We start from the raw sequence: 25885 nt of genomic DNA, 5'->3' as shown, positions 1-25885 counted from the left end.
CTCCAATGCCCAGACACTGCTTGCTACATAGTACTTCTACACTTTTTGAATAAGTCAATTAATATAATTCTAGGGTACAGACATTCCAAGACATCAGCATTTATTTTCTCATTCCCTCTAAGGCTGTAGCTTCTAAACATCTTTCTTTTTTCTGCTAGGTTTCGCTGTCTTGGGATCGATTCTGCTCTTTCCTTACCATGTGCATCTTCACGCACACTGCCCAACACGCAGTCATCAACCAGGGCCAAGTATGGATAACTGAAACCTTGGGCCCCTGAGGGCAGGTGTCTAGACTAGGGATGCTTGAAAGAGAGCTGGGAGATACTGACCTGAAATCAGAGTTCTGGTGAATTCTACCGACTCTTCCTCTAGTTCAACTGGTATGTCTTGTTTCCTAATAGCCCATGCTCCATATGAATGCCCCCACCCATCTCCAAGGATGTGACAATGGCCACAGTGATGGGGTGACTGCCAATGTTTGGCAGACCAGTATTCAAATGGTTACCACGTGGCTCCTAAGTGGCCACCAGACATGGTGAGAAGGGATCTCTGGAACTTGGGTACTGACAACTGAAGACATCAGAAGGAGGGGATGAACTTGGGTCCCTATGCCTTGGATCTTGCAGCTAGTGCACCTTTGCTTCAGGTGCCCTTGGGCTATCACAAAGCAGCGTATTTCTCAGGCCCTTAGCCCAAGGCTTTGCTAAGGCATTTGCAAGCAGATCTGGAAAACCTGGAAGGGGGATTTCTGGCCCAAAATAAATGGCCAGACTTTCCCTATGATTATCTGAAGCCGAGCTGCATAGAGAACAGTGTCACTTTCTGAGCCTAAATCTGCTTGTCCTTCAAAGACCTCAGGCCACCCTTATGATCAGCAATTTCACTCTGAGGGTTTTGCTTTCTTGGTCCTCAGTTGATATGGTTCTATTTTGTCCTCTATCTGCATTCTGAGTACTTCATTCACCTGAGGCACTGTCCTCACCTTCGAGTATGTTATGAGAACGGTCTCTCAACTGGAAAGACATGCTTTAGAGAACTCTTCTGTCTATTCTTGTAACTTTCCCCTGGTCCTGGAAATTTGTCTTCTCCATTTATTATGTAACTCTTGGGACTGATTTTTATATGGTATGATATTGAGGTCTAATTCTATTTTCTATCTGTATACTCAATTATCCCAGTACTGTTTATCCAAAACCCCATCCTTCCCCTCTAATCTCCAGTGCTGGTATAAGCCAAATTGCCATGCATGAAGGAGACTCTGTGAGCTGTCTGTCTGTTCCATTCATCAAAACATCTTTCCTATGCCACATTGACACAATCGCTGTGACTTTGCACCTAAGAGTCCAGTCTGTGATAAGACATTTATACAAATTTTTTTGTTTTGTTAAATTGTCTCTATGATTTAAGCCAAGTTTTCATTTTGATAATAAATCAAACTGAGTCATTTTATGCATTGTGGATTCCATTTGCTTGTTACGTTTACATATTTTATATCTGTGTTAATGAATAGATTGAACAGTGGAGGGTTGGAGGCCTTGCAGAGGGTCAGTATCAGGGAATTTAAATAGGAAAGACCATAATACATTGCTCTGTCACTAGAGACTGAAATGCATCCCAAACAAAGATGCTAAGTAAGAGCTTCCTTAATGATTCTGAATTGAAAATGTTATATTAATCAAACCATTATGCCTAAAATAAGATAATCATTTTTGCCTTTTTTTTTTTTGAGACTCTCTACATATCTTAGGCTGGTTTTGAACTTGAGTGCTGGGATTACAGGCACTCAAGTGCACCACCACACCTAGCCATTTACACACTATCATTACATATACTTTGGGAGAGGCTAGGTAGTCCAAAAATAAAGGAAAATAAATATTTAAGTTCATGGAAACAACAAAATAATCATTACTTGAGAGACATTTCAAGAGACTCAAAAGAACAGCCTCTCCCTGTGGCAGAAAGAAACTGATGCACTTTCCAAAGTCAATTTTTACAAATCCTGACACACTGAGGTGAAGACATTTTTGTTTGAAACAAGATATGTAAGAAGTTAAAAATTAGCAAATCATTTCCTTTGTTTATTCAACGAATATTTATTGAACTCCCTTTAGGCCAGGCCCTATTCTGGGTCTGGAGATACAATGAAACAAACACCCTGACCACATGAACTTATAAACAAAAAGTGTAATACAAAAAAAAAGGACTATTAGAACAAAGAAGAGACAAGATATAAAATAAATTTTTTTTTCTGCACAGGCTCACGTAATAGAAGGGTTTTTTATTTTTAAAAAAGAATTCATACAGCCATTGATTACAGAGCCATTTCTCAGTGCCTTTTTTGTCCACTTAAATCAGAGTACACCATGATGAGAATTAATAATGCCAAAACAAGATCACTGGTCATTATCTAGGGTACGAATGCACACTGAGTTGTTTGACACTTTATTGAACGCAAAGCAAGAGTCAGCATCTTTACCTTCCTTGCACACAGCTGGAGCAGGAGCCTGGAGAGGGGAAGGCAGCACGGTTTTCCTTGGCCAGAAAACTGCACTGTGTCCCGGTGGTGGGGAGATTAACCCATGTTCTGTCGGTTGCCATAGCCCCTAGGATGGGTGTCCTTCCAGTCGTCCCAGTCCCGCACTCGGTGCAATGTGTCCTCTTCGTTGTCTTCTTCCTCCTCCTCCTTTTGCTCTGGCTCCTCGTGTGGAGGGGCTGCTCTTGTGAACTCGGCTGGGGTTGCCGTGGCCAGTCTCTGATCTGGCAGGGCTCCGCTCTTCCTGTGCTGCTCATACCAGTCACTCACTGTCATGGTGGCCAGACTTGGATAACCAGCTCCAAATACAGTGGCTTGGGCCTTGTTCCGAGTGAGTACGAAGGGCTTCATGGTGGCCCTGTCCTGGAGCGGCGAGCGAGAGGTGGAGGCCTCTCGGGAGGCGTCTCTGGAGCGCAGGATCTTCACCTCCTGGTCAATGCTCTCCACCTCCTCCAGGCTGATGCAGATCCACCTGCGCAAGTGCAGCAAGTGATACTCGCGGACACGCTCATCCTCCGCCTGCCCGCTCTCCATGGCCGCCCTCATCGCGGCCAGCTGGTGCTCCAGCTCCTTCTGCTGCCTGTACCTCGCCACCTTGGCCTGTCGGTGTGATGCCATGGCCACCAGGTTCGGGGAGGCGGTGGTGGGCTGCTGTTCGGCTGGGGCCAGCTTGGCCTCGGGCAGCTGAAACTCTGCCACGTGGTAGTGCTGGCACTGGGTCAGGTAGTTTATGAAGTGCTCCCGAGCGCGCTGCAGATGGTCCAGGCGCTTGCTGGTATGGACCAGTTTCATGGTGAGGGCTCCCTGGAGCGCGGGCACCATCAGGTACTTGAGATCGGCGGACGTGATCTCCTCCAGGTCTTCATTGCGGCTGAACAGATCCAGCTGCAACAGCATCTCTGCAGCCTTCTCCAGGAGGTCTAGTCCCCTGAACACCTTGTCCTGGATGACCCGCGAGCCAGCGGGCTCGCTGGCCACTTCCACTTCGTCCAGCAGCTGCCTGCTGGTTTCGAACAGCTCTGGAAGCCGCGGCCGCAGCACCTGCTCTTCGGTTGCCATCTTGGGCAGGGAGGAATCCGGAAACCTCAAAATAAATATTTTTAAGACAGTTAATTCTTTTTCTAGTAATAGACAATTCGAATTAAAACTTTAAAGAGTTCCTTACTTCTTATTGTCACATTATGAAGTAAAACCAAATTTGAGCCAAACATAGTTTTATACACCTGTAATCACAGTACTCAGGAGGCAGAAGCAGGAATATGGTGAGTTCCAGGCCAGGCTGCAGCTAAACAGCAAGGTTCTGTCTAAATTAAATCATACATACACACATACATACAAAAACAAACAATTTGGTAAGAAAGAAACAAGTCATCTACAGAAAAAAACTAAGATTATTTCAAAAGCTATTAAACAAGATCTTAGGAAATGTTTAAACCTTAATTTCCTTAATAGGTAGAGTCATTGGGAAATTACCATATAGAGACTTTAATCATGGGCTCTAGAGCCAGACTATTTGGCTCAAATCCAATTATAGTATGTGCCCACCAAAAAAGAGAAGGGGGGGGATGTATTCACTTCCCCTAGCTCCCAGGTCAGGCTGCGAACTGACTGTGTCTTAGCAAAGTGGCAGTATGACAAGTCAACACTCAAAAATCAGTTGTATTTCTATATACTACTAACAACCTGCAAAGTAAATTATAAGAATAATTCCATTTGGAATAAAGAAAGCAAGTAGAATAAATTTATCCAAAGATATGACTTTGTAGTTGTACAAAACTACAAAACATTACTAAAAGAAATAAAAGAAGAACTAAATAAATGGAAAAGTATTCTATGCTCATTGATTTGAAGACTTGATATTTTAAAATGGTACCGTGGTCTACATGTGTCCCTCAAAATTCATGTGTTGAAATTTAATGGCCAATCATGTTATTAAGAGATGATTAAGTCATGAAGGAGAGCCTTCATTTTAGGATTCGGTTCCTTATAAAATGTCTCTAGGGACCACACTTACCCTACCCCCAATCCCTTCTGATGTGTGATGACACAGCATGCATCCCTTCCAGAGGATGCATCAACAAGGCATCACCTTGGAAGCAGAGAGCAGCCCTCATTGGATACTAAAACGGCCAGTGCTTGATCTTGGAGTTTCCCAGTCTCCAGAACTGTAAGACAATCGATTTCTTTTCTTCATAAATTAGCCAGTCTTGGATATTTTATTACAACAGCACAAATACGTAAAGACAGTTGTTAGCACTACCCAAGATAATAGTAAATTTAATGCAATTCCATATCAAAATCCCCAATGGTATCAATGGTATTTTCTCCAGAAATACTCATCTTAATATTCATATAAAACTTCAAAGGACCCTTAATAACCCTCCAAAATGTCTTGAAAAGGAATAAAAGAGTGGGTGACTAACAATTATTAATTTTAAAAATTTCTGCAAAGTTACAGCAACCAAAACAGTGTGGTATTGGCATGAAGAGTTAGATAGATAGATAGACAGATAGATAGATAGATAGATAGAGATATAGACATATTATATATAGATATAGACCAATGGAACAGAACAAAGAGCCCAGAAGCAAATACTCTCATACATGGTCCATTCATTTTTCAATAAGGATGTCAAGACCATTCAATAAAGAAAGGACAGTCTTTTAAAACAATAAATGGTACAAGTTAGGAAAGCTGAATATCCATGTACAAAAAAAAAAATGAAGACATCCTTCAATAACAGATTCAAAAACAACTTCAAATGGATCAAAGATCTAAGTTTATCTAAACTACAAAATTCTTAGTAGAAACCAGAGGGGGCAGTCTTAATGATTTGAGATTTGGGAATGGCTTCTTAAATGACACCCAATGTGTAGGAAACAAAAGAAAAATAGATAAATTGAACTCATTCAAAAGTATAAACTTTTGTGTATCAAAGGACACTATCAAGAGAGTGAAAGAATACCTGTAAAATGAAAGTATTTGCAAGTCATATATATGACTTGCAAAATTTCAGTCATAATGGAGGAATAAATTCAGGAGATTTATTTCACATCATGGTGACTATAGTTACCAATAATTTATTGTATACTTAAGAATTGCTAAGAGGATAGATTGGTAGATTTTAAGTGCTCTAACCCTCACACACACCAAATAAGGACATTAGGTGATGTATATGGTAAAAAGCTTGACTTAGTTAGCCATTCTACAATGTGTATATGCATCACAGCTTCATGCTGTATACAACAAATATATGGGTTTTACTGCTAAATTAAAAGGATTTTAATTCCTTTATTGTTCCTTACAGTACATGTGATAAGTTGCCTTATTTTTGTTTGTTAATGCTATGTTATGGATTCAATTTGTTGAATACTCTCAATGGGTATAGAAGTCTAGATAAGCGAAGAACTCCCTTTTAGCCCTTGTTTTTTGTCTTCAATTCTTTCTGTTGAAAGCTGTCAATCTTGTTGCTCTTCTAAAATTAATGCATTTTTCCCTGGATTCTTTTAATATTTTCTCTTTTCTCTGGTTTTGAATGGTTTGACTATAATGAGTGCAGGTGTGGTTTTCTGTGCATGCCTATACTACATGTTTCTTATATTGTTCTAAATGTTTTATTTATATTCATTAGTAATTTCATCCATCCTTTCCTACAGGCTCTGCATAGTTCCAAGTTTCATTCCAAGTTAACAAACATTCAAACACCTGCTAGGAATAAGCCACAGATTCCAAAGGCCAGCCCACCCAGGAACACTCCCCTCTCTGTGTGTCCACATTTCTCAACATTGTATCCCTTTTTCCTGCCTAAGCGCTCTCGTGCTCACACTCTCTCTCACTCTCGCTCGCTCTCTCTCTCTCTCTCCCCCTAGTCTTTCAGCTTCTAAAGTCTCCAATTTTACCCAAGTTCCCCAACTTTTAAAGTCCCCTGGCTCTGCCATTTCGTCTCCTATGTATCCTCATAGAGAATAGTCAGTGTGCTTCTGTCCACCTGGGCCAGGCAGTGTGTAATGAAGGCCCCTCAGACATAGAATAGGAGGGTAGAATGTGTGAATCGGCAGCCTACATCCCTGAGTGGTTCTTCTATCTGAGATGGACTAGGACTCGTGAAACCCACAGACCACAAAAAGGCCCCATCCATCTCCAAGAATATGACAAGAAGGACAGTAGACTTCTACTCTGTCTCCACCAGGACTGTAGGCTTAGAATGGTTAAGAAAGACATGACATACAGCCAATGTTCAAGGTCTAAGATGAGCTGAAAGGCAGAATCAAAGCCAGGACTAAGGACACATAAAAACAGACCATAAAAACATAAATCTTAAAATGTAGAGGTCAAAGAACTAATCAGGAAATTATCACTGTCACTTCAATGAGAGGAGATGAATGCCTAGCTTTGGATAGGGCTGTGGCACAGCAACAAACAGGATGGATGAAAGAACTGAAATTTTTTAAACATCTTACAAATTCAATCTAAGCCCCACAGCTTCTGCAGATATTTAATCAATTTCAATAAGGTTGACATAAAAGAATAAATACGGTAGAAATAAACATGTGTGGTCCCTCAAAATAACCTATGGATGCCACCCACCTCTGTGCTCCTATCTCTGTTTCACCAAGTAGGAGGTGGGGTTTCAGCTCAGGCCTTGCCTTCTCAGGCGAACAACAGACTCAGAGCTTAGAATCTTTGGTGTATAATAGACTCTGACTTCATAGACTCTCAGAATCTTTGCATGGATCACTTAGAAGCTTTTCTGGAGAGACTTTGGGAATAAAGACCTACAGGATATGAGGACTGACCATCAGAAGGAAAGGAGAGTAAGGAAAATTGGAAGATTTGTCCAAGATTTAGTATCTGAGCATGATTGGACTGGAGGGACTTGGAGGGAAATTGAGTAACATGGGACATATGGGAAGAAATTAAGCAGACAACTGGCAATGTGGATATCAAGACTGTATGGGAGAAAGGACTCTCAGCATTCTTTTACCATGAGAGAGCTGAGCAGATGAATAAAGCTTCTCTCTCTCTCTCTCTCTTCTTCTGTCCCTCCCAGGGTCTGGTCCTTCCACTCTCTTTCACTGAGGTTATCTGTCCAGACAGCTGTGGACACCAGGAGCTCAATGCTGCTTCCAAATTCTGGTTACTGGAGATCCCACGTGGCCTGCCTAGCCCTGTCACTCACATCAAGTCACCTCAAGTCACCTCTCTCCCTCCCCTCCTTCTGTAACAGATTTAAAAGCCGTTCAGGAATCCTGGGTACATTTTCTGGAGCTGACTGACCAGTTCTCCTGTCTCAGGACATCTGTGCCCCACAGGACTGTTCTGCTGCATACCTCCAGAATGTGGCACAGAATGACATTGTGAATTCTTTCTACCACAGTTGTATCACATGGTGGGAATCTATAAATGGTAAGAGAAATGATCAAGGGTTCCCATGCTAAGACTCCTCTTTGGGCTGGAAGCCCTAACCTAACCATTTCATCTCTGAGCAGTAGATGCTGTTATTCCATTGCTGGCCCACAGAGGGCTCTCTAGTGAAGCCATGGGCACTAAACTGAGGCGCCAATATTTGTGGTCCTAGAATGTCTCACCTCCAGCCAGGAGGGTTACATTTTTCTCTTCATGGCTTGGCTGAAAGCAAAGCAACAATCCAATTAGAAAGAGTCAGTCAATTAGACAGTGAATACTTTTAATCACCAGGGTTTCCAGAGCACTCCCTCTTTTCTATTCCTGCTGCATAGTTCTTAAGGTTTTTTTTTTAATATATAAACAATTTTGGATCTTTTATTCCTTCTTAATATGGTTCAGTTTTACTCTCTTAAAGACTGCTTGAGGTTTATTTTTCAGTTGTGGAGAAATAAACTTTAGGTATCTTTTTCCATTTTTTTATTTCCTACATTATGAATTTGTTCCTTGCTTCCTATTTTTTTAATGTTTAAGTTATATAACTTTTTCTAGATTTAAAAATTGAATATTTAAGCCATCAATTGAGAGAGCATTCAGCTTCAACTAAGAGTAACTCTAAAAGACAACTGGCTTATTTTTTTTAGGCAACATGTCTAGAACTGGGTTATCCAAAGCTAGTACCATCCCTCTTCCATTTTCCAGATCTTTTTGCCCTTTGTGGTTTTCATCCTCATAATTACAAAATGCCATCTAAACCTCCAGTTATCATGTCCATACTCCAGACAACTAGAAAGAGTAAAGCAGTGACTCACAGCTGTAATCCTACTTACTCAGGAGGCAGAGATCTGGAGGATCATGGTTCAAGGCCAGACCAGGCAGAGTTAGTGAGTTCCCATCTCAACCAAGAACCTGGGTGTGGTGATTCATGTCTATAATCCCACCACTGGGAGGGACAGGTAGGAGGATTATAATCTAAGGCCATCCCAGAGCAAAAACATGAGATCCTGTTAGAAAATGAATAAAGCAAAAAAGGGCTGGGGCACGGCACAAGTGGTAGAGCGCCTGCCTAGCGAGCACAAGGCCCTGAGCTTAAACCCCAGTACTGCCCAAGGAAAAAAGGAGTAAAGCGGAATAGGGTTTGTTTCTAATTCCTTTTTTGACATTTGACAACTATTTTCTGATCACTTTTTTCTCAATAACTCTTATTACTATATGCTTACACAGAAAATCACATAAATCCTAATTGCACAGGTCATGAGTTATCATAGGTGAACATACCCATGTAACCTGTATTTGTTCAAGAACTAGAAAGCAAGCTGGACCTGGTGGTGCACACACATAATCCCAGCACTCAAGACCGAGACAAAAGGATCATGAGTTTGAGATCAATCTGGGGTATGTACCCTGTCTCAAAAACAAACAACAATAAAAAACCTGGGGAGTCTGGAACATCAACAAGAGGGCAGAATAGAACCTTCCAGCACTTGCTCATTCCCACACACATCAATTTTATCAACTATGTGTGCACAAAAATACCTTCATAAGGAAAGCAGGCAGGGATTGCAGCCCAGACATAAGACACGGGGAAGGTAGGAAGGGAGCTTCTCATTACCACCTAGCCCCTCCTCCTACCCCAGGAAGCGTGGAGATGCCCTCCTCATGGGGGAGGAAAGGGAAGTAAGCACTGAATTCTAACCCAGCCACCCCAGCTAAAACCCAGCACTGCATAGGTTGCCATTGCTCCAGACTCCAGGCCAGTACCCACAGAGTGAGACCCATCCTAGCACGAGGCCAGATCCCACAGCCTCAGGCTGGAGGCCTGCCCGCAGACTTGGGCTCCATCATGTCCCACCCACCAGGTGACCCCAGCAGCTCCACTACTAGGCCAACCCTCACAGACACAGGCTACAGGCCTGTCTATGTAGCCTCAGGTTAACCCATCTGGTCCTAGGCTCCAGGTCCACCCCACATTTCAGACCTGCCAAGCTTTTAGTGCACCCCAGTACAAAGTCAACCCCTCTAGCCGTAGGTACCAGGCTGGCATGGCTCCAGGCTGTCCCCGAGGCCTCAAGTTCCCAGCAGACCCAGGGTGCAGGCCCATCCCAATAGAACCCAGTACTAAGCAAGCCCCTATAAACTCAGGTTGCAAGGCTGCTTGTATGAACTCAGGACTTAGGCCAGTCTTTGTAGACCTGGCCTCCAACCCAGCTCCTGAGCACTCAGAATGTGGTGGCCCCAGAGTCCAGGGCCACTCCAGTAGACACCATTGCCAGGCCAATCTCCATGCACAAGGCTCCAAGGTCATCCAAGATAGCCCCCATGGACCCAGGACCCACACCACCCTGTAGACTCAAGCCCCAAGCCCACCTCCATGGACTCTATCACCAGGACCATCCCAGTGGATCCAGGCACCAGGCTCCAGTCCCAACCCCCTGAAAACCCAATCCTAGCCATCTGCTGATGCAGGCACTAGGCTAGCCTATCTGAGGTCTCCAGCAGCAAGTTTTGTGTAGACCGTGTCAGATGGCTGGGTTGTGAAAGGCTTTGCACTCAAAGACTAAAACAAGTCCCTGGTCCTGAAATGTGCAGACACCAATGCACAGTCACAAGGGTCATGTGGGATCTTTTAAGGTTCCATATGAACTTTAGGATTGCTTTTTCTATTTCTGTGGAAAATGTCATTGGAATTTTGGTGAGGATTGCTTTGAATCTATAGGTTACTTTGGGAAGTATTGACAATATTGATTCTTTGAACCATGAACACAGGATATCTTTCCATTTATTTGTATCTTTTCAATGCATTTCATCAACTTTTTTGTTGTTGTTGTTGTTTTTTAATTTTGTTTTTTTTTTTGTGCACCGGTCCTGGAGGTACTGCAATACCAGGTCGATGCGTGGAGTGGACGGAGCAAGCCCCTATTCCATCTCCCTGTTCCAAAAATCCATTTAATATATTGTCCTCGGATGGAGGACGTATCAGATATTAAACTGATAAGAACAGATACTACACTTGATCTTAGCCAAAAGGCCGAGAAGCAATGACATCAACATTTTATAGTTTTCTATAGATAGACCTTTACCCTCCTTGCTTAAATTTATTCCTAAGTACTTCGTTTTGTAAATGGGAGTATGCTCTTGATTTCTTTTTTGGATAGTGTGTTGTTAAGGCATAGAAATGTTAATGATTTTTTGTATGTTGATTTTATATTCTGAAACTTTACTAAATTCATTTATTACTTCTACCAATTCTTGGTATTGTTTATGGTTTTCTATAAATAAGATCATGTTGTAAGTAAACAGACAATTTATATTCTTCCTTTCGTTTGGAGGTCAGCTTCCAGAACTATGTTGAATTGAAGTAGGAAGAGTAGGCAAACTTGTCTTGTTTCTGACCTTAGAGAAAAAGCTTTCAATGTCTCACCATTATGATATTAGTTATGAGTTGCTGTACATGGCTGTGTGTGTATGTCGGGGGGCGGGGGGTTTGCTGAAGACTGAACCAAGGGCCTGATGCATGCTAGATAAGCACTCTACCAGTTACATCCGCAGCTCTGCACATGGCCTTTCTGTTGAGGTAATTTTAGATCTACAGGCATGACCAAATCAATCATACTTCACAGGCTTACTATTTACTTTCTACTGTATTATCAGAAAACACATTCTGTAGGCTTCTCTTACCTTTCGTTATACTAAACTGGAGATGTGCCTCAAGTGGTAGAGAACCTCTTTGCAAGCTCAAAGCCCTGAGTTCAAACCCCAGTCCCAACAAAAAAATAAACAAACTGATAAGTAGAACCAAGTGATAATATTCATTAACCTGTCAGCTAATTGCTTCAGCAGCCTTTGATGATCACAGTCGAAGTTGTTTCATTGAGTTACAAAATGACTTTTCTAATGTTATCATTCCTGGAATCATTAGCTAGAACTTTTCTATAAATTTTTTTTTCCAATAATTATGCCATTCTGAAATATGATTCAGTCATAAAAGACCTGATTCTTTTCCTTTAAAAAAAATTCAGGGGGCTGATGGTATAGATTAGGTGGTAGTAGAGGCCCTGAGTTCAAACCCCACTACCAAAAAAATTCAAAAATATTAACTGGTGTTCTAGCATCCTTCAAAGGTGATGGTGAGATTGTCAAAAATTGTTTTGCCCTAATAGATTTTATATATTTAACATGTTTGAACCCATCATAGTCATTATTTTGATGCTGAAAAAATTTGCCTGTGTTTGGCCAGAGAGAGCCCCTTCAGGGTATTTCTTATGTCCTTCCTCATGAGCCAACGGACCATCACAGCTTTCTTGCTCTCTGGAACAATTAACTGACCTAGGATATTTGCATATATTTTCCTGATCAATGTCTGGAGTCAGTCACTCCTCTATGATGCCCTAAATCCATTTAGTAGAAATTTATTTAGACACTGCCATATGAGTACTAAACCATATTGTCACTAAACCATCATTGCTTTTAGATATTTCAGGGACAAAGCTAGGACACATATATTTTTATCAACACAAAGTAAGTCATGAATAATACCCATATGTCCAGTACAAGTTTAAGAGTCCAGTTTTACTTAATCTCTTGCTATTTGCTGTAATATTTTGTCTTAGGCTGAAAATCTCAGTGCCTGAGCACATCAGTATCATTACTTTGTTTCTTTAGCCTATAACATACATATCAAAATACAAATACTAAAGATCACTGACAATTATCATATCAAATGTTGCTTGAGATTTCTTTGTACAGCAAGGCTCAATGGCTCACCTCTGTAATCCTAGCTACGGGGGAGGCAGAGATTGGGAGAGTTGTGGTTTAAGGCCAGCCCAGGCAAAACGTTTGCAAGACCCTGTCTCACCACAAAAGGTGGCGTGGTGGCACACAACCATTATTCCAGCCATGTGGAAAACACAAGTAGGACGACTGCCGTCCACGCCTGCCCCTGCATAAACTTGAGACCTTACCAAAACAAAAAAAGACTGGGATGTGGCTCAGGTGGTAGAGCACCTGCCTGACAAGTGCAAGATCCTAGTTCAAACCCCAGTACTGAGAGCATTTTTTTTCTCAAAATATGTCACAATGGGGATATTCATTGAAAATACTGGGTTTTAAGCCTCCTAAAGTAACTTTTCTCTATGTGGTGATAGCACTAACTTTATGCTGTCAGACTGATTGCTTCATCTTATTTTCTGCTTTTAGAGATTACTTTGTTATTCGTTTAGATTTTACTTTGCCTTTTAATTGTGTAGATCATTTACAAGGTTTCGAAATCACAACTATAAAACAAGTGCAATCAGAGAGCCTTAACTTTATTTCTGTACCCTCTGTACTCTTCCTGTGCTTCCTCCAAAAGCCCAGTACTCTGTTAAATACTTTGTTTGTTCCTTCATTGTTTCTTCTTTAAAATATAAGCAAATGAGACTATAACCCCTTTCATATAAAAGTTAGCATCTTTATACACTATTATGTACCTTAATCTTTTCCTTAATGTACTGTGCAGATTTCTCCTTCATGCAATATACAGGTGTTACGCTTGTTTACAGCTGTCTAGTACTCCATTGTGTGGATGTAACTGCATTCATAACCTTAGTGAGCCAGCTCTTTATTGAAGAATGGATTACTTCCAGTCCTTTATATTCACACAGCTTTGTGTCTATATCACTTCTCATTTTATCTGTGTACTTTGGGAATAGATTCCTGCTTCAAAAGGTAAATGCAGATGCAATTTTGCTACATATCAAGAGGTTCCCATTGTGCACTCACACTGACAATATATGAGAGTTTCCCCCAAGCCTTACCAGCAGAAAGTGGAGCTTTTGGTTCTTTGCAAATCTGAGAAGTGAGAATAGCTATTGGTGTGATTCTAGCCTGTATTTCTCTTATTGTGAGCAAGGTTGAAAATCTTTTCCTGTATCTAACAGTTGGTTTAATTTCTTTTTCTGTGAACGGTTTTTATCTTTCACTTATTTTTTCTATTGGGGTATTTACCTTTTTTCCTTTCACACTTTAAAGCTCACTATATAGTAAAGAAATAGCTCTTTCTGGGAAAAGTTACTAATGACTGCCAGTTTGCCATTTGTCATTTTCCCCCATCATTTGTGAAGTTTTGCCACAGAAAAGATCGTTTTGTATTTACATAGTCACTCTGATACAGTTGTCTTCTTTTTCTTGTGGCCACTGAATTTTGAGTTATGGTTAGAATTCCACTACCAGATTCCAAAAGACTTCACCCATCTTTTCTCTTACAAACACTTCTGTGAGGGTTTGGGGAGTTATTTGCTGTTTTGTTTTGTTTTTACATTTAGGTACATGATCCATTTAGATTGTTTTTCTACTTCATGTTTTGAAGAATGGTTACAATTTTATCTTTTACCACATGGCTAACCATCTGTTTCAACATAGGTCTTTTCCCCAGTGAAGGTAGATGACATCTTTTGTATATACTACTGGCCACAGGCTTTTACATCTCTTTCCAGATTCCTGTAGTGTTCCGCTGCTCTATTTACTCGTTTATCTACCCTACAGTTCTCACCAGGGTTTAGAACATATTTAATTCTTGATGGGGCTATGGCCACACTGTTATTTTTCAGAGATTTCCTGGATACTCTTGTTTTTATAATCTTTTTCAGTCTGGGAAAAAATAAGCAAACATTTATTGGGACTACATAACATTTTTAAATGTTGAGAAACATATTTTATATTTTTTGTGCTTCTGGCTTCTCATTCCTTTGTTCTGAAATCATTTTCTACAATGAAGTGGTTCTTTCACCAAGGGTTTCAAGTGGTTAAGTTATGTATATATTCTACTTAAATTAAATTATAATAATCATTTTGATAATTTAATTTAACTTAATAATGTATGTAATAAATATTATATACTTGTATAAATTAAATTTTATACATACATTCATTTCTCCTTTCAGAAACTATAAACAACAACAAAGGGAATTAAAGGGCTAATTTTCATGGGGCATAATGGCACATGCCTGTAATCCTAGCAGTTGGGAAGCTGAGGCACATGGATCTCAAGTTTGAGACCTATGATTGACAGAACTTAGACAGCCCCAGTTTGGAAGGTGAGAAAACAGCACTGAAAGGTATGGATTGGGCCCATTGGGCTATGGTCAGCAAAGGAACCAAGTCCCTTTGAACTTGCTCAGGCATGGAGCAACTGAGAAGGCATGGCTATGCAAACGCACCATATTTGAAGCAAACAAACAACCCACCATCCTGAAGCAGGGAAGGCAGCCCATAAGCTGTTCAAGACGGGAAAGCTATTCTTGTTCTTCTGTAACACCATACCCACAGGAAAGTTCTGCAAATAACTGATAGGGAAATCTAACACATTCAGGGCATTTTTAAGTAGCAACTAACACAGCATTCATATAGAGATAAACTTTTAAATGTGAGAAAAAGCACAAAGCATGTCTACAGAAAGCAGTCATCAGAAGTATGTTTTCATGAGTTAGATAGAAATACATATCCAAAGTTTCAGTGTGAATTTTTAAAAATATATTTAACAAAGTAGAGATGAAGGGGGTGAATCTAATTAAGGTATAAGCACATTTGTAAATGTCACAATGTATCCCCCTGTACAACTATAATTAATATGTTAATAAAAATAAATAAAAAAACAAAACAAAACAAAGCAATTTCCACTGTGATGGAACACTACAAAGTAAAAAATATAACAATGCAACAATGAGATGACCAGGCAATAGAGGGAATTAAAATGAGAACTGGTGGAATTCAGGAAAAAAAATATCAAAACAACACAGAAATGACAAAACTAAAAGAAGTATAATAGAGAACAGGCATTTCAGAAAGCACAGTGAGGCAGAGGATAAAAATGAGACAAACATAATGAAACAAATGAAGAAAGCCATTAAAAGATTCAGCAGTAGGGAAGGTGGGTGTGGTACATGCCTGTAATCCCAGCTAATGTGGAGGCAGAGACAAGAGAATCAGTATAAGTGTTACAAGGCAAAGTTAAGACCCTATCTCAGAAATAAAATACAAAAACAAAGGGGATGGGGGTGTGGCTCAAGAGGTAGAATGCTTGAGGTCCTGGAGTCAATCCCCAGAAGATTCAGAGGTATAGAATACAGAGAAAATCTTGTCAGCACACACATAATTGAAGTCCATGGAAAGTAAATCACAGAACAACCTACGGAAAAACAGCATTAAAATGAAATTCAAGCAATGTTCCTTTAAAAAAGATGCTTTACTTGGGCTGGAGGCATGGCTCAAGTGGTAGAGCACCTGCCTAGCGAGTACCAGGCCCTGAGTCAAACCCCAGTACTGAAAGAAAGGAAAGAAAGAAAGAAAAAAAGATGCTTAACTCTATTAACTCTATGTTTTGAAACTCCATGTCCATAGGAAATAGATTGAACATGGTAAGCGCCAAGACACATCCCAATAAAGTTATTGTGCTTTAAAGATAAATACAGAATTCTCTGAGCAGCTAAACTGAAAGACCAAATCACTTATACTTCTCAACATCAATGGCCGTGTCAGAACACATGCAAGAAAAGGAAGAGTAAGCCAAGGATTTCATATATAGCCATATAGCACTTGTAGTACATGGGTTATTGACAGTTTTGAACACATTAAGAATTGAGGAGAGCCAGGTGCAGTGGTCCATGCCTATAATCCCAGCTACTTGGGCGGTGGACATGAGGATTATGGTTCAACTGAGGACAGTGGGCAAAAAGTCAGTGAGATCCTATCTCAACTGATAAAAAGCTGACATGAAGTCCAGGGTCTGTCATCTAGCTACTCTGGAGGTGGCAAACAGGAGGATTTTGGTTTGGAGATACCAAGCATAAAAGTGAGACTCTATTTAAAACATAACCAAAGCAAAAAGGGCTGGGAACTTGACTCCAGTTGTAGAGCACCTGTCTAGCAAGTACCAGGCCCTGAGTTCAAACTCCAGCACTGTCACACACACAAAAAAAAAATCCCTTAAGGAATCCTGTTCTCATTAGCTCTTCTTATGGAAACTACCAGAGGACAAATTCCAGCCAACCAAGAAAAACTTTAGCAAATGACTGGGTGTAAGCATTTAATACATGTTTTCTACAAAAGTACAATGAAAACAGTGTGGTAGGCTAGAGGACAAATACTCTGTTTTGATAATGTAGAAATTGTATGACCAACAAAATCAGAAAACAGGGAGGAGAACAGGAAAACTGAATAAGCCTCAGATAATAAAAGTGCAAGCATATTTAACAGGAAAAAAGATAAGCTAATACTGGTTAAAACTGAGTGACGGAGAAAATATAAGAGGAACATAATACAAAATCCCTCATCCTTATGTAAATAGTAACTATTGTTTGAATTAGTGAAGATGTAATTATACTATTAACTACAAGTATAAAAACACAACTTTCCTGAATACATTTAAAACTACAATATAAAGCAAAGCAAGCAGTCCATACCCAAGACATTTAAATGTTTGCGTATAAGCAGATAAAGAAACATCTAGACATATGGACTCAAGTTACCTATTTTATATATGTAGGTATGTATGTAAACTAAAACATATGACAGAACCAGGGATGTAAGTCAACTTATCTTGCCAATTACTAGAAAATATGCTTATATTAGCTCTGAAAAAAATAATTTTTGCACTGTATAAGAGACATAATTAAAAGTAATAAGGTAAAAAATAAGTAGTATTCATGGATTAGAGTTTGAGGCATCAGTATAAGCTCTCATTTAGTTTTATAGCTAAAGACAATATACAAATATAGACACACACACACACTCAACTCACCATCAGTGGAGAGGAGCTAGAAGTAATGACACCAGTGGCAACAAGCAAAGTTAGTGCCCACACCTTGGATTTTAATACTACTTTCCAGCAAAAAGAACTAGCAGTCCTTGGGGAGGAGACTGATTCTAGGACTGGGGCAAAAATGATGCAAGATGGGCCTAGAACACGCCGTAAGGCAGAAAGCAAGGAAATGCCCATGTACGCATGCATACACACACAGCCAGAATAATACGTGTGTGCTTATAGGATACAGAACCTACTTAAAGTGATCCCAATGACCAAGGCTGGAACAATTTGAGCAAAAAATCAAGTAAAGTAGTATTGGATTAGAACTCAAACTATAAAATAAAATCCATTGAAGGAGACAGGACTTGGCTGGACTTTGAGCTGGGAAGAAAAGTTCTTGAAAAATTTTTAAAAATGGAATCAAAAATTCAAATTGAATTTGTGGCTTGAGGAAAGACCAAGGAGTCAACATGTGAAGGTGTTTTAAGAGAACAGTGATTTTTTTTTAAGACTAAAAACCAAACAGAACAATGTTTAAGTTGTTTAGGTTAGAGTGGAAAGGAGGGGGTGTGGGAAAGTCAGTTTGGTGCTAGACTGGGAGACCTGACTGCCAGGCTGAGAATTAGGACACAGGCAGGTAAGGAATTCTATGCTAAGAAGGAAGAGAATATGCAAGATGCAAACAGTATTTTAATAAGGTTGGTGTGGCCACTGTGAGGAGATGCATTAGAGCAGGACAGATTCATGGTAGGATGTTTATTGTGACGTAGGTAGTGAAAACAGAGAGTGAAAAGATGGGATAGAGGAGAAAGATAAGAGGAACCAATTATACCTGAATGTTAGTGGAAGAGAAAAGTGAAGGATGAAGTCAATCCTTTGGGCACATGACTCTGAAGACATGTAAACTTTGGAGACATAAACATTGAAAAGCTTGGAGAAGCAATCTTTTAAGACAATTGTGTCTTAGAAGTAGCTATAGACTGGACTAGGGCATGGCTCAAGTGACAGAGTGCTTGTCTAGCAAGAAGAAGACTCTGGGTTCAATTCCCAGTAGTACAAATAAATAAATAGTAGTTTTAGACAAGTCAGTATGAGTAGTGGTGGGTGTGACATAAAGGAAAAAATGTCCAGAAAGTAATAGGAAACACAAACTTGGATTTTCAAAAGAAATCAGGTATTTAAAAAGAGACCAGAAGTCACCTACATAGAAGAGGAGATCTTCAAGAGCAAAGAGACAGAGGGAAGGGCCAGAATCCAAGGACAGAGCCTGAAGATACACCTCCTCTTAGGAGTGAAGAAGAGGAAGAAGAGCCAGTCTGGGTGTTAGAAAGTGAACCAGCACAGAGACAAAGAAGCCAATAGCAAAAAGAGGTTTGAATCTTAAGCTGGTAATTGCTGCCTGCTGAAATGTAAATGTGTATTATATGTTTTGAGTACACAGGAAATGTGAGGCCATACATCAAGTTTCTAGGAGTGGTAAAAAAGAGCTGAAGACACACCCTTCAATAGTGATGAATTTTTATAGTTAATAGGCAATATTTTTATAATTACCACCCTCCCCTATGACAGCCAAAGACAAGTGGTGATGAACCACTTTTTTCTTCCACTTCCTTATATCTTTCCCTCCAGTCACCCCTCTTGGCTTCTTCTCTGCCAGTGTCCACATTCTGCCTGCAGCACACCCCTATCTTCCTACTCCAGCCTTCTCTAATTTCCTCAAAGTGTTAGTCAGCCACTCTTTGTTGGAGGGGAGGGTAATTGTCCCAGAGGCCAACAGTAAAAAAGAGCTGTGCAAGGTGTGTGGTGCACACCTGTAATCCCAGCTATTGGGAAGACAGACACAGAAGGATTGTGATTTGAAGCTGGCCTGGGCAAAAGTTAGCAGGAAGCCCTACCTGAAAAACTAAAAGCAAAAGACTAGAGGTATGGCTCAAGTGTTAGAGTACTTGCCTAGCAAGTTTGAGTCCCTGAGTTCAATCCCTAGTTGACAGCAGTTCTTACCCTGCTCCTTCCCACTTCATTGTTTCCATCATTAATGATATCTACTTCAGGAAGACCTGGAGCTTTACTCTCTGCATCTTCAGACTTAGTAGGCAAAATGATAACCAATGTACACTGACACCTGACTTCTCTGTGGTGCAAGATGGTTTACAAGGCACTCTCACATGGCTCTCCTGGGAGGTACACATGACAGCTATGTTCCCTGTGGAACCAAGATACTAGGCTCAAGTGGGCTGCAGACTACAAAGACCTGAAACAGCAAGTAGAACTCAGAATGTATGATTCCAAGTTCATAGGTTTTTATACAAGGTCTCATGCCTGTATATAATGTGACTCCCTTAATATTTAATGTGAAGGCATATAACTCATACGTTACATTAGATATAGCATATTATTTAGGATTGTCATTGTCTTCTTTGGCTATGTCCCTTCATCTTCTTACTCAACTTGTAAACAAAGATTAAATGACATTATCAGGACATCTCATTTGGCCCAAAGCCTTATTTTTATTATAACTTTAGGTCCCCTTCAACTTCTCTTTATTTACATACACACACACTCCTGCCATATGCAGTGACCAGATCCTATTCCTTGTACCTGTTGCAGTTGCCTCTTAAATTCACTCCTTTTGTTCTCACTACCAAGCCCTCCTTCTCCTTTCTTTAAAGGGCTATCATATTTCTGAGAGCAAGATGATTAATTTACTTAGATTCCTGTAATAGAATAAAATCATAAAGAAAATAGCACATAAAATACTGAAAATTTGGTAACCACCTTGGGACTTGCTCTTCTACCACTTTGAAAAAACAAGGCAAGATATAATACAGACACTTGAAAACAAATGTTTATCTCAGCACTGTTCACAAAAGCTAACCTATGGAAACAACTCAGATGCTCAGATGCCCTACAACTGATGAATGGATCAAGAAAATGTGGTATATAATACACAATGGAATTTTACTCAGCAGTAAGGAAAAATGACACCCCATGTGGCTTGAAGATAAATTAATGCAATTGGAGGACATGATGTTAAGTGAAGTAAGCCAGGGTCAGAAAGACAAAGGCTACATGTTTTCTCTTATATGTAGAAGACAGAGCCAAAAGATAAACATACACACAAAAACAAACATGATCATATAAAAATGTATATGCAGAACATGTTTGTAACAGTGGAACTACTCTATGGAACTTGGGGGAAGCGGGAAAGGAAAAGAGGATGATAGTCAAAAATATTGAAATACATTACATCTGTGCAAGCAGAGGATATAGTGATACGTATTGAAAGCTATTGAATAATGGCAGTGGGAGGAAAGAGGGGGTAGGGAGAGTAATGGAAGGGGTTGAACTGACCAAAGTAAAGTATACTCACAGTGGGGATACACTGAGAAACCCTTTTGAACATTGACTTAGGAATTAATAACAAAAGACAGGACTGTGAAATAGGTACGGGGGGGTACTTGTGGGAAGGGGGAAGGTAATGGAGAAGATGAAGGTGAGGGAATAAAGTTGATGGAGTTTGTATACATATATAAAATAGAACAATGAAACCTCTTGTGATTGCTTTAAGTGCAGTGGGGAGGGGGGGATTGGGGGGGAGATGGTGGAGGGGCCTAACCAAAGTACAATGTAAGGCTATTTGGAATTATCACAATGAATTCCAAATATACAACAAATATAGCCTAATTTTAAAAAAGAAGAGATTAAACCTACAGAAATGATTATACTAAAGACAGCACAGCATTGCAGGATTCTTTACCCTCTACAATCTCAATGTGTTTTTTTGTATCAAGGTATACTCCTCAATTCACGACTAGCATCATTTTCTATAAACCCTCTTTTATTTAATCACTGTATTTTCTTTTCTCTATATATTCTATTCTCATTTCTCCTCCTTTGTAGTTAACAAAGGCTGAGTAAAGATGACTTTGACAACTCTCTCATCAAAAATATGGGCTGTGCTTCCTCTTACCCTGAGTCTGAGTTGGCCTGTGACCAACTATATAATTCCAGCTGTGATGGAAGTAATGGTGTGTGTATCGTGTAACAGAAGTGGCAACCCTGCTCTACTCCAACAATTGGACCGCCTTTCTGGAGAAATCACGTACACAGGTCCCACAGAAACAACAGAGACAGAAGGTCCCAGCTGAGTCACGCCTTCTGACAAAGTACCAAAGTGCCAGACATGTGAATGCAGAGGCCTCAGACACAGCAGACCAACTCAGCTTCTACTGTGTTACATTACAGGGCATCTGCCAACAAAGAAGCAAATATCACCTGCTCAAGTCATGCTCGAATTCAAGAGAATTTAAAAAATCATTAAAAAATAAATGATTGTTGTTTTAGTCGCTAAGTTTTGGAGTAGTTAACAAAAGTTAAAAGAAACAACTATTCTGTTGTGTTTAGTTTATACATTTTTTTTAAAAATGTGTTCTTACAAAATGTTTGTTTTTGTGTTGGTACACTGACTTATTTAAATGTACTTATAAATACATATCTCATTCTGTTTTCAAATAAACACAATGTTTCTAAGACCAATCCAAAAAAAAAACAACTGAAAATTTGGTAACTACTATGGGACTTTCTCTCCTGCCACTTTTTTAAAAAATAAAATTGAGGAAATAGGCGAATCAAGTGTTTTCAAACACTAGAAAACAAATAGTGCTCGGCTAAGAAGGGAAACAAATGAGGGGACCCTCTAATTGCCAGATATTCTGCCTCCAGGTAACTTCTAGCCTGCTGCACAAGGAGGAGAACCTCAAACAGCTTCAGTGAATTGAGGAAACGTTCAGAGTTAGGGAGGCTGAGGCAGAAGTTGGGAGTAGAATACCAGAGAGGAAGATACCACACAAAGAGCTCCAGAAATCTGCAAGGGATTTCTTTGTAGAATACCAATCTGACAAGGGATGACATTTGATGAAGCTAGGCAAATAAGTGCCAGAAAGAGAACAATTACTTTAGAGTTCTATGTCAAAAAAAATTGCTTTAGTTCAGTAAGGACTGAAAAGTCTTCAAGCATGCACAAGACAGAGAGGAGAAACCTCATTAAATACAGTGGGCATTCAGTAAAGACCCAGGAGGATCACCCTTAGTAGTGGGGCACAACTAACCCTGGACACAAGCTAGTCTTGATCTATTCTTTAACTGCTTAAAAATAAGCCCCTAAATCATCAAGGAGATCTACAAGTCAATTAACTAACGGAACAAACCTCAACAGTCTTTAAAGGGATATAACAATTTCAAGCAGTCAACAACGTAAGATTCACAGTATCTGGCATCAAATCAGACATTTCTAGCTATGCAAAGAAGCAGGAAAGTATGACTTTTTCATTAGAAAATGAAGTCAACAGAAACAGACCAAATATGACAAAGATGACGGAACTGTCAGACTACTATTATAAAACAGCTACTACAAATATGAATCTGTTCAAAGATTTAAAGTAAAACATGAAGGTACCAAGGAGAGAAATGAAAGACAAAATGTCATGTATGGCCTCATTTGATGTGATGAGGACATGCAGCCTCTGTGGCATTCTTTCCGAAAACTATAACCCCCACTCCAATCATTAGAAAAATGTCAGACAAACCCAATTTAAAAGCCATTCCTCAAAACTCCCCAGAGTTATCAAGGTCACGAAAAATAAGGAACAACTAAGAAACTATCACAGAGATGAAGGAGATATGATGACCAACTGCAATATGGTTTCCTAGACTGGATCCTGAAATAACAAATATGGACATTAATGGAAAAAACAGCAAAATTCAAATAAATTCTGGAGTTTAGTTAATAGTAATGTACCAAGTGGTTTTCCCACTCTTTCTGTTTTGACAATGAACCTCAGAAATGTGAGATGGTAAAGTTAGGGGAAACAAAATGCTTCGTAAGCATGAAGCCCTGAGTTCAAATCCAAGTCCCACCAAAAAATAAAATAAACGTCATTCAAAGTTCTATTAGCCTAAGATAAATTGCTTTGTGTACTCTTATATATTTGTACAACCAAGGAGGAGTGCTCCAGTGCTTGCTCCTCTTTGTGAAGGGAGTTTCTCCTCATGGCCGCTGCTGCTAATGCTGCCTTATTTTGCATCATGTGAGTGACTCCATTCCACAAGTCATGTGATTTAGAGAGAAGATGAACACCCTACCTTTATTAGCCAGGATTTAGTCAGGAAAACAGACACCACCCTAGGTTTTCAAACCAAACGAAGAGGACATTTAACAAGTAAAGTGGTGACACAGGAAATGAAAAAGCTGAGAAGTCAAACACAGAATGATGAGGCAACTGAGAGGTTAGCAAACGTCAGAGGCAACTGCTACCATAAGGCTGGAAGGTCGGCAGAAGGTGGTTTCATTGGAGCACAGTTGTGGCCAACTATCAAAAGGAATCAGAACCAGGAAGGGGGTGTTTCCCAAAGGGAGCTGGAACCACAGAGGGAGAGAACTGTTGTGGGATGGAGGGAACTAGAGAAACAGAGGGAAGCAGCCACAGTCAAGGACATTACAGGAAGTAGAAAGATCAGGAGAATTGACCTAGACTTTTTCTCCTACACTCCAATCATCAACCATTTTCTCTCCCTGGCCACTTAACCAGAAACCTTTGGGCAAAGAACCCTGGGAAATGATGGAAGACGGGGTGTGGAGATGGGAGTGAGCACAAATATGCAATTGGCCAGCAGTTGTCAAGAGTGCCATTCAACTGACTAGCCACACAAAATCCTCTATCTAGTATTCTTGCCAAAAGCATTAAAGTATAATCTAATGAGGAAACAGCCAGGCAAATCAAAATTGAAAGAAATGTACAAAATAACTGGCCTAAACACTCTAGTTTATTTATTTGTGATAAAAATACAAAAAAAAAAAAAAGACCAGAGAACTTATCTAAAGTTCATTAGGGCTGGTGGAGTGGCTCAAGTAGTAAAAGCGCCTGCCTAGCAAGCATGAGGCCCTAAGTTCAAACCCCTGTGCTGCCAAAAAAAAAAAAGTTCATTAGGGAGACACGACAACTAATTTTAACGTGTGATCACAGATTGGACACTGGATCAAAAAGAGAATCATACATAAAGGACATTTTGGGGTAACTGAAAATATAAGTAATAATTAGTACACTGAATTATAGTTGTACATAGAGATTAAATTTCTCGGTGAAATTTGGTTGTGGTTATGTAAGATAGTGCCTTTGTTCTCAGGAGACATATGTTAAAGTATTTCAAGGTACAATATCACCATCTTTCCAACGAGCTCCACACAAATATGCATGACAAGAGAAAATGTGATCAAGCAAAAGTGACAAATTTTAAAATTGGTGAATCTAAGTGTAGGGTCTGTAGGTATTAGTTATACTATTTGTGCAACTACCCTAAAGTCCTAACACTTTTCAAAATAAAAACTGGAAGAAAAAAAGTAGCCTGGCCTCTGAGCTTTTATTACTCGTATGAGATGAAAAGACAAACTGAACCAACAAATTCTCAGCACTTTGAACTTAAAAACCCAAAAAGAATATGCTAGCTAGCAATAAAATCTGGAGATAACAGAAAAGCATGAGTGGAGACATGCTAAAAATTAGATGCAAACCCAAACCATGAGGACAGAAAAAAAGAGCCAGCCAACTACTTGTAAAAGTAGCCACCAAGAATGACTCTCATCTCTGTAAGCACCTGCCACTTCTCCCATCAGAGGTGAAGTGTATTTCTTCTCCCTATGTTCTGAAATGGCCCTGAGAGTTTTTTGGACCAATAGAATGCAGTGGAATTGACCCAGTGCTATTTTTTGGCCATTTAGAGGCTTCACACCTTCTGCTTTTCTTCACTGGGGGCTCTGAGCAACGTTAAAAAGAAAACCCACTGCTCTGCTGGACAGATTGGGTTGACTGATGTCCCTAGCTGTTCTCCCCACAGCAGCCAAATCCAGATCCTCTCACCCAAGTCAGGCCAGCCCAGCCACCACCTCATGGAGCAGACAGCTGTTCCTGCCAGACCCTTCCCAAATTACAGCCTCATGTGCCAATAAATAAATGATGGTTGTTATTTAAAGCCAATGAATTTAGAAGAGATTTGTTATATAGGCAATAGCAAACACAGCAGACAGACACACAGAGATGCCTATAAGGAGAGTGGAACTGCCTGACTTTTATCATTTCCAGTTCATTTCATGTGTTGGCTCAAAACAATCCCT

At 39.9% G+C, this 25885-nt stretch overlaps 1 protein-coding gene and 1 non-coding gene across 7 annotated transcripts in view; both read right to left on the bottom strand.

Annotated features, from left to right (window-relative positions):
• Nucleotides 1-2258: 2258 nt before the first annotated feature.
• Nucleotides 2259-25885, bottom strand: part of LOC109682902 (immunoglobulin-binding protein 1-like) — a 78253-nt gene continuing 54626 nt past the window's right edge. For all 6 annotated transcript variants that reach the window (XM_020158473.2, XM_074047044.1, XM_074047043.1 and 3 more), the window contains one exon: nucleotides 2259-3617. In XM_020158473.2, coding sequence (XP_020014062.1) covers nucleotides 2573-3592 — 1020 coding nt within the window. In that variant the 5' untranslated portion in view covers nucleotides 3593-3617 and the 3' untranslated portion in view covers nucleotides 2259-2572. The remainder of the gene's footprint in view (nucleotides 3618-25885) is intronic.
• Nucleotides 10787-10977, bottom strand: LOC141414182 (U2 spliceosomal RNA). Its single transcript, XR_012439261.1, has one exon. It is a non-coding gene; the product is annotated as a U2 spliceosomal RNA (small nuclear RNA).

The sequence above is a fragment of the Castor canadensis genome, chromosome 11 (genome assembly GCF_047511655.1).
Source record: "Castor canadensis chromosome 11, mCasCan1.hap1v2, whole genome shotgun sequence".
Classification (NCBI taxonomy): Eukaryota; Metazoa; Chordata; class Mammalia; order Rodentia; family Castoridae; genus Castor; species Castor canadensis.
This window is presented reverse-complemented; position numbering and strand designations above follow the sequence as displayed.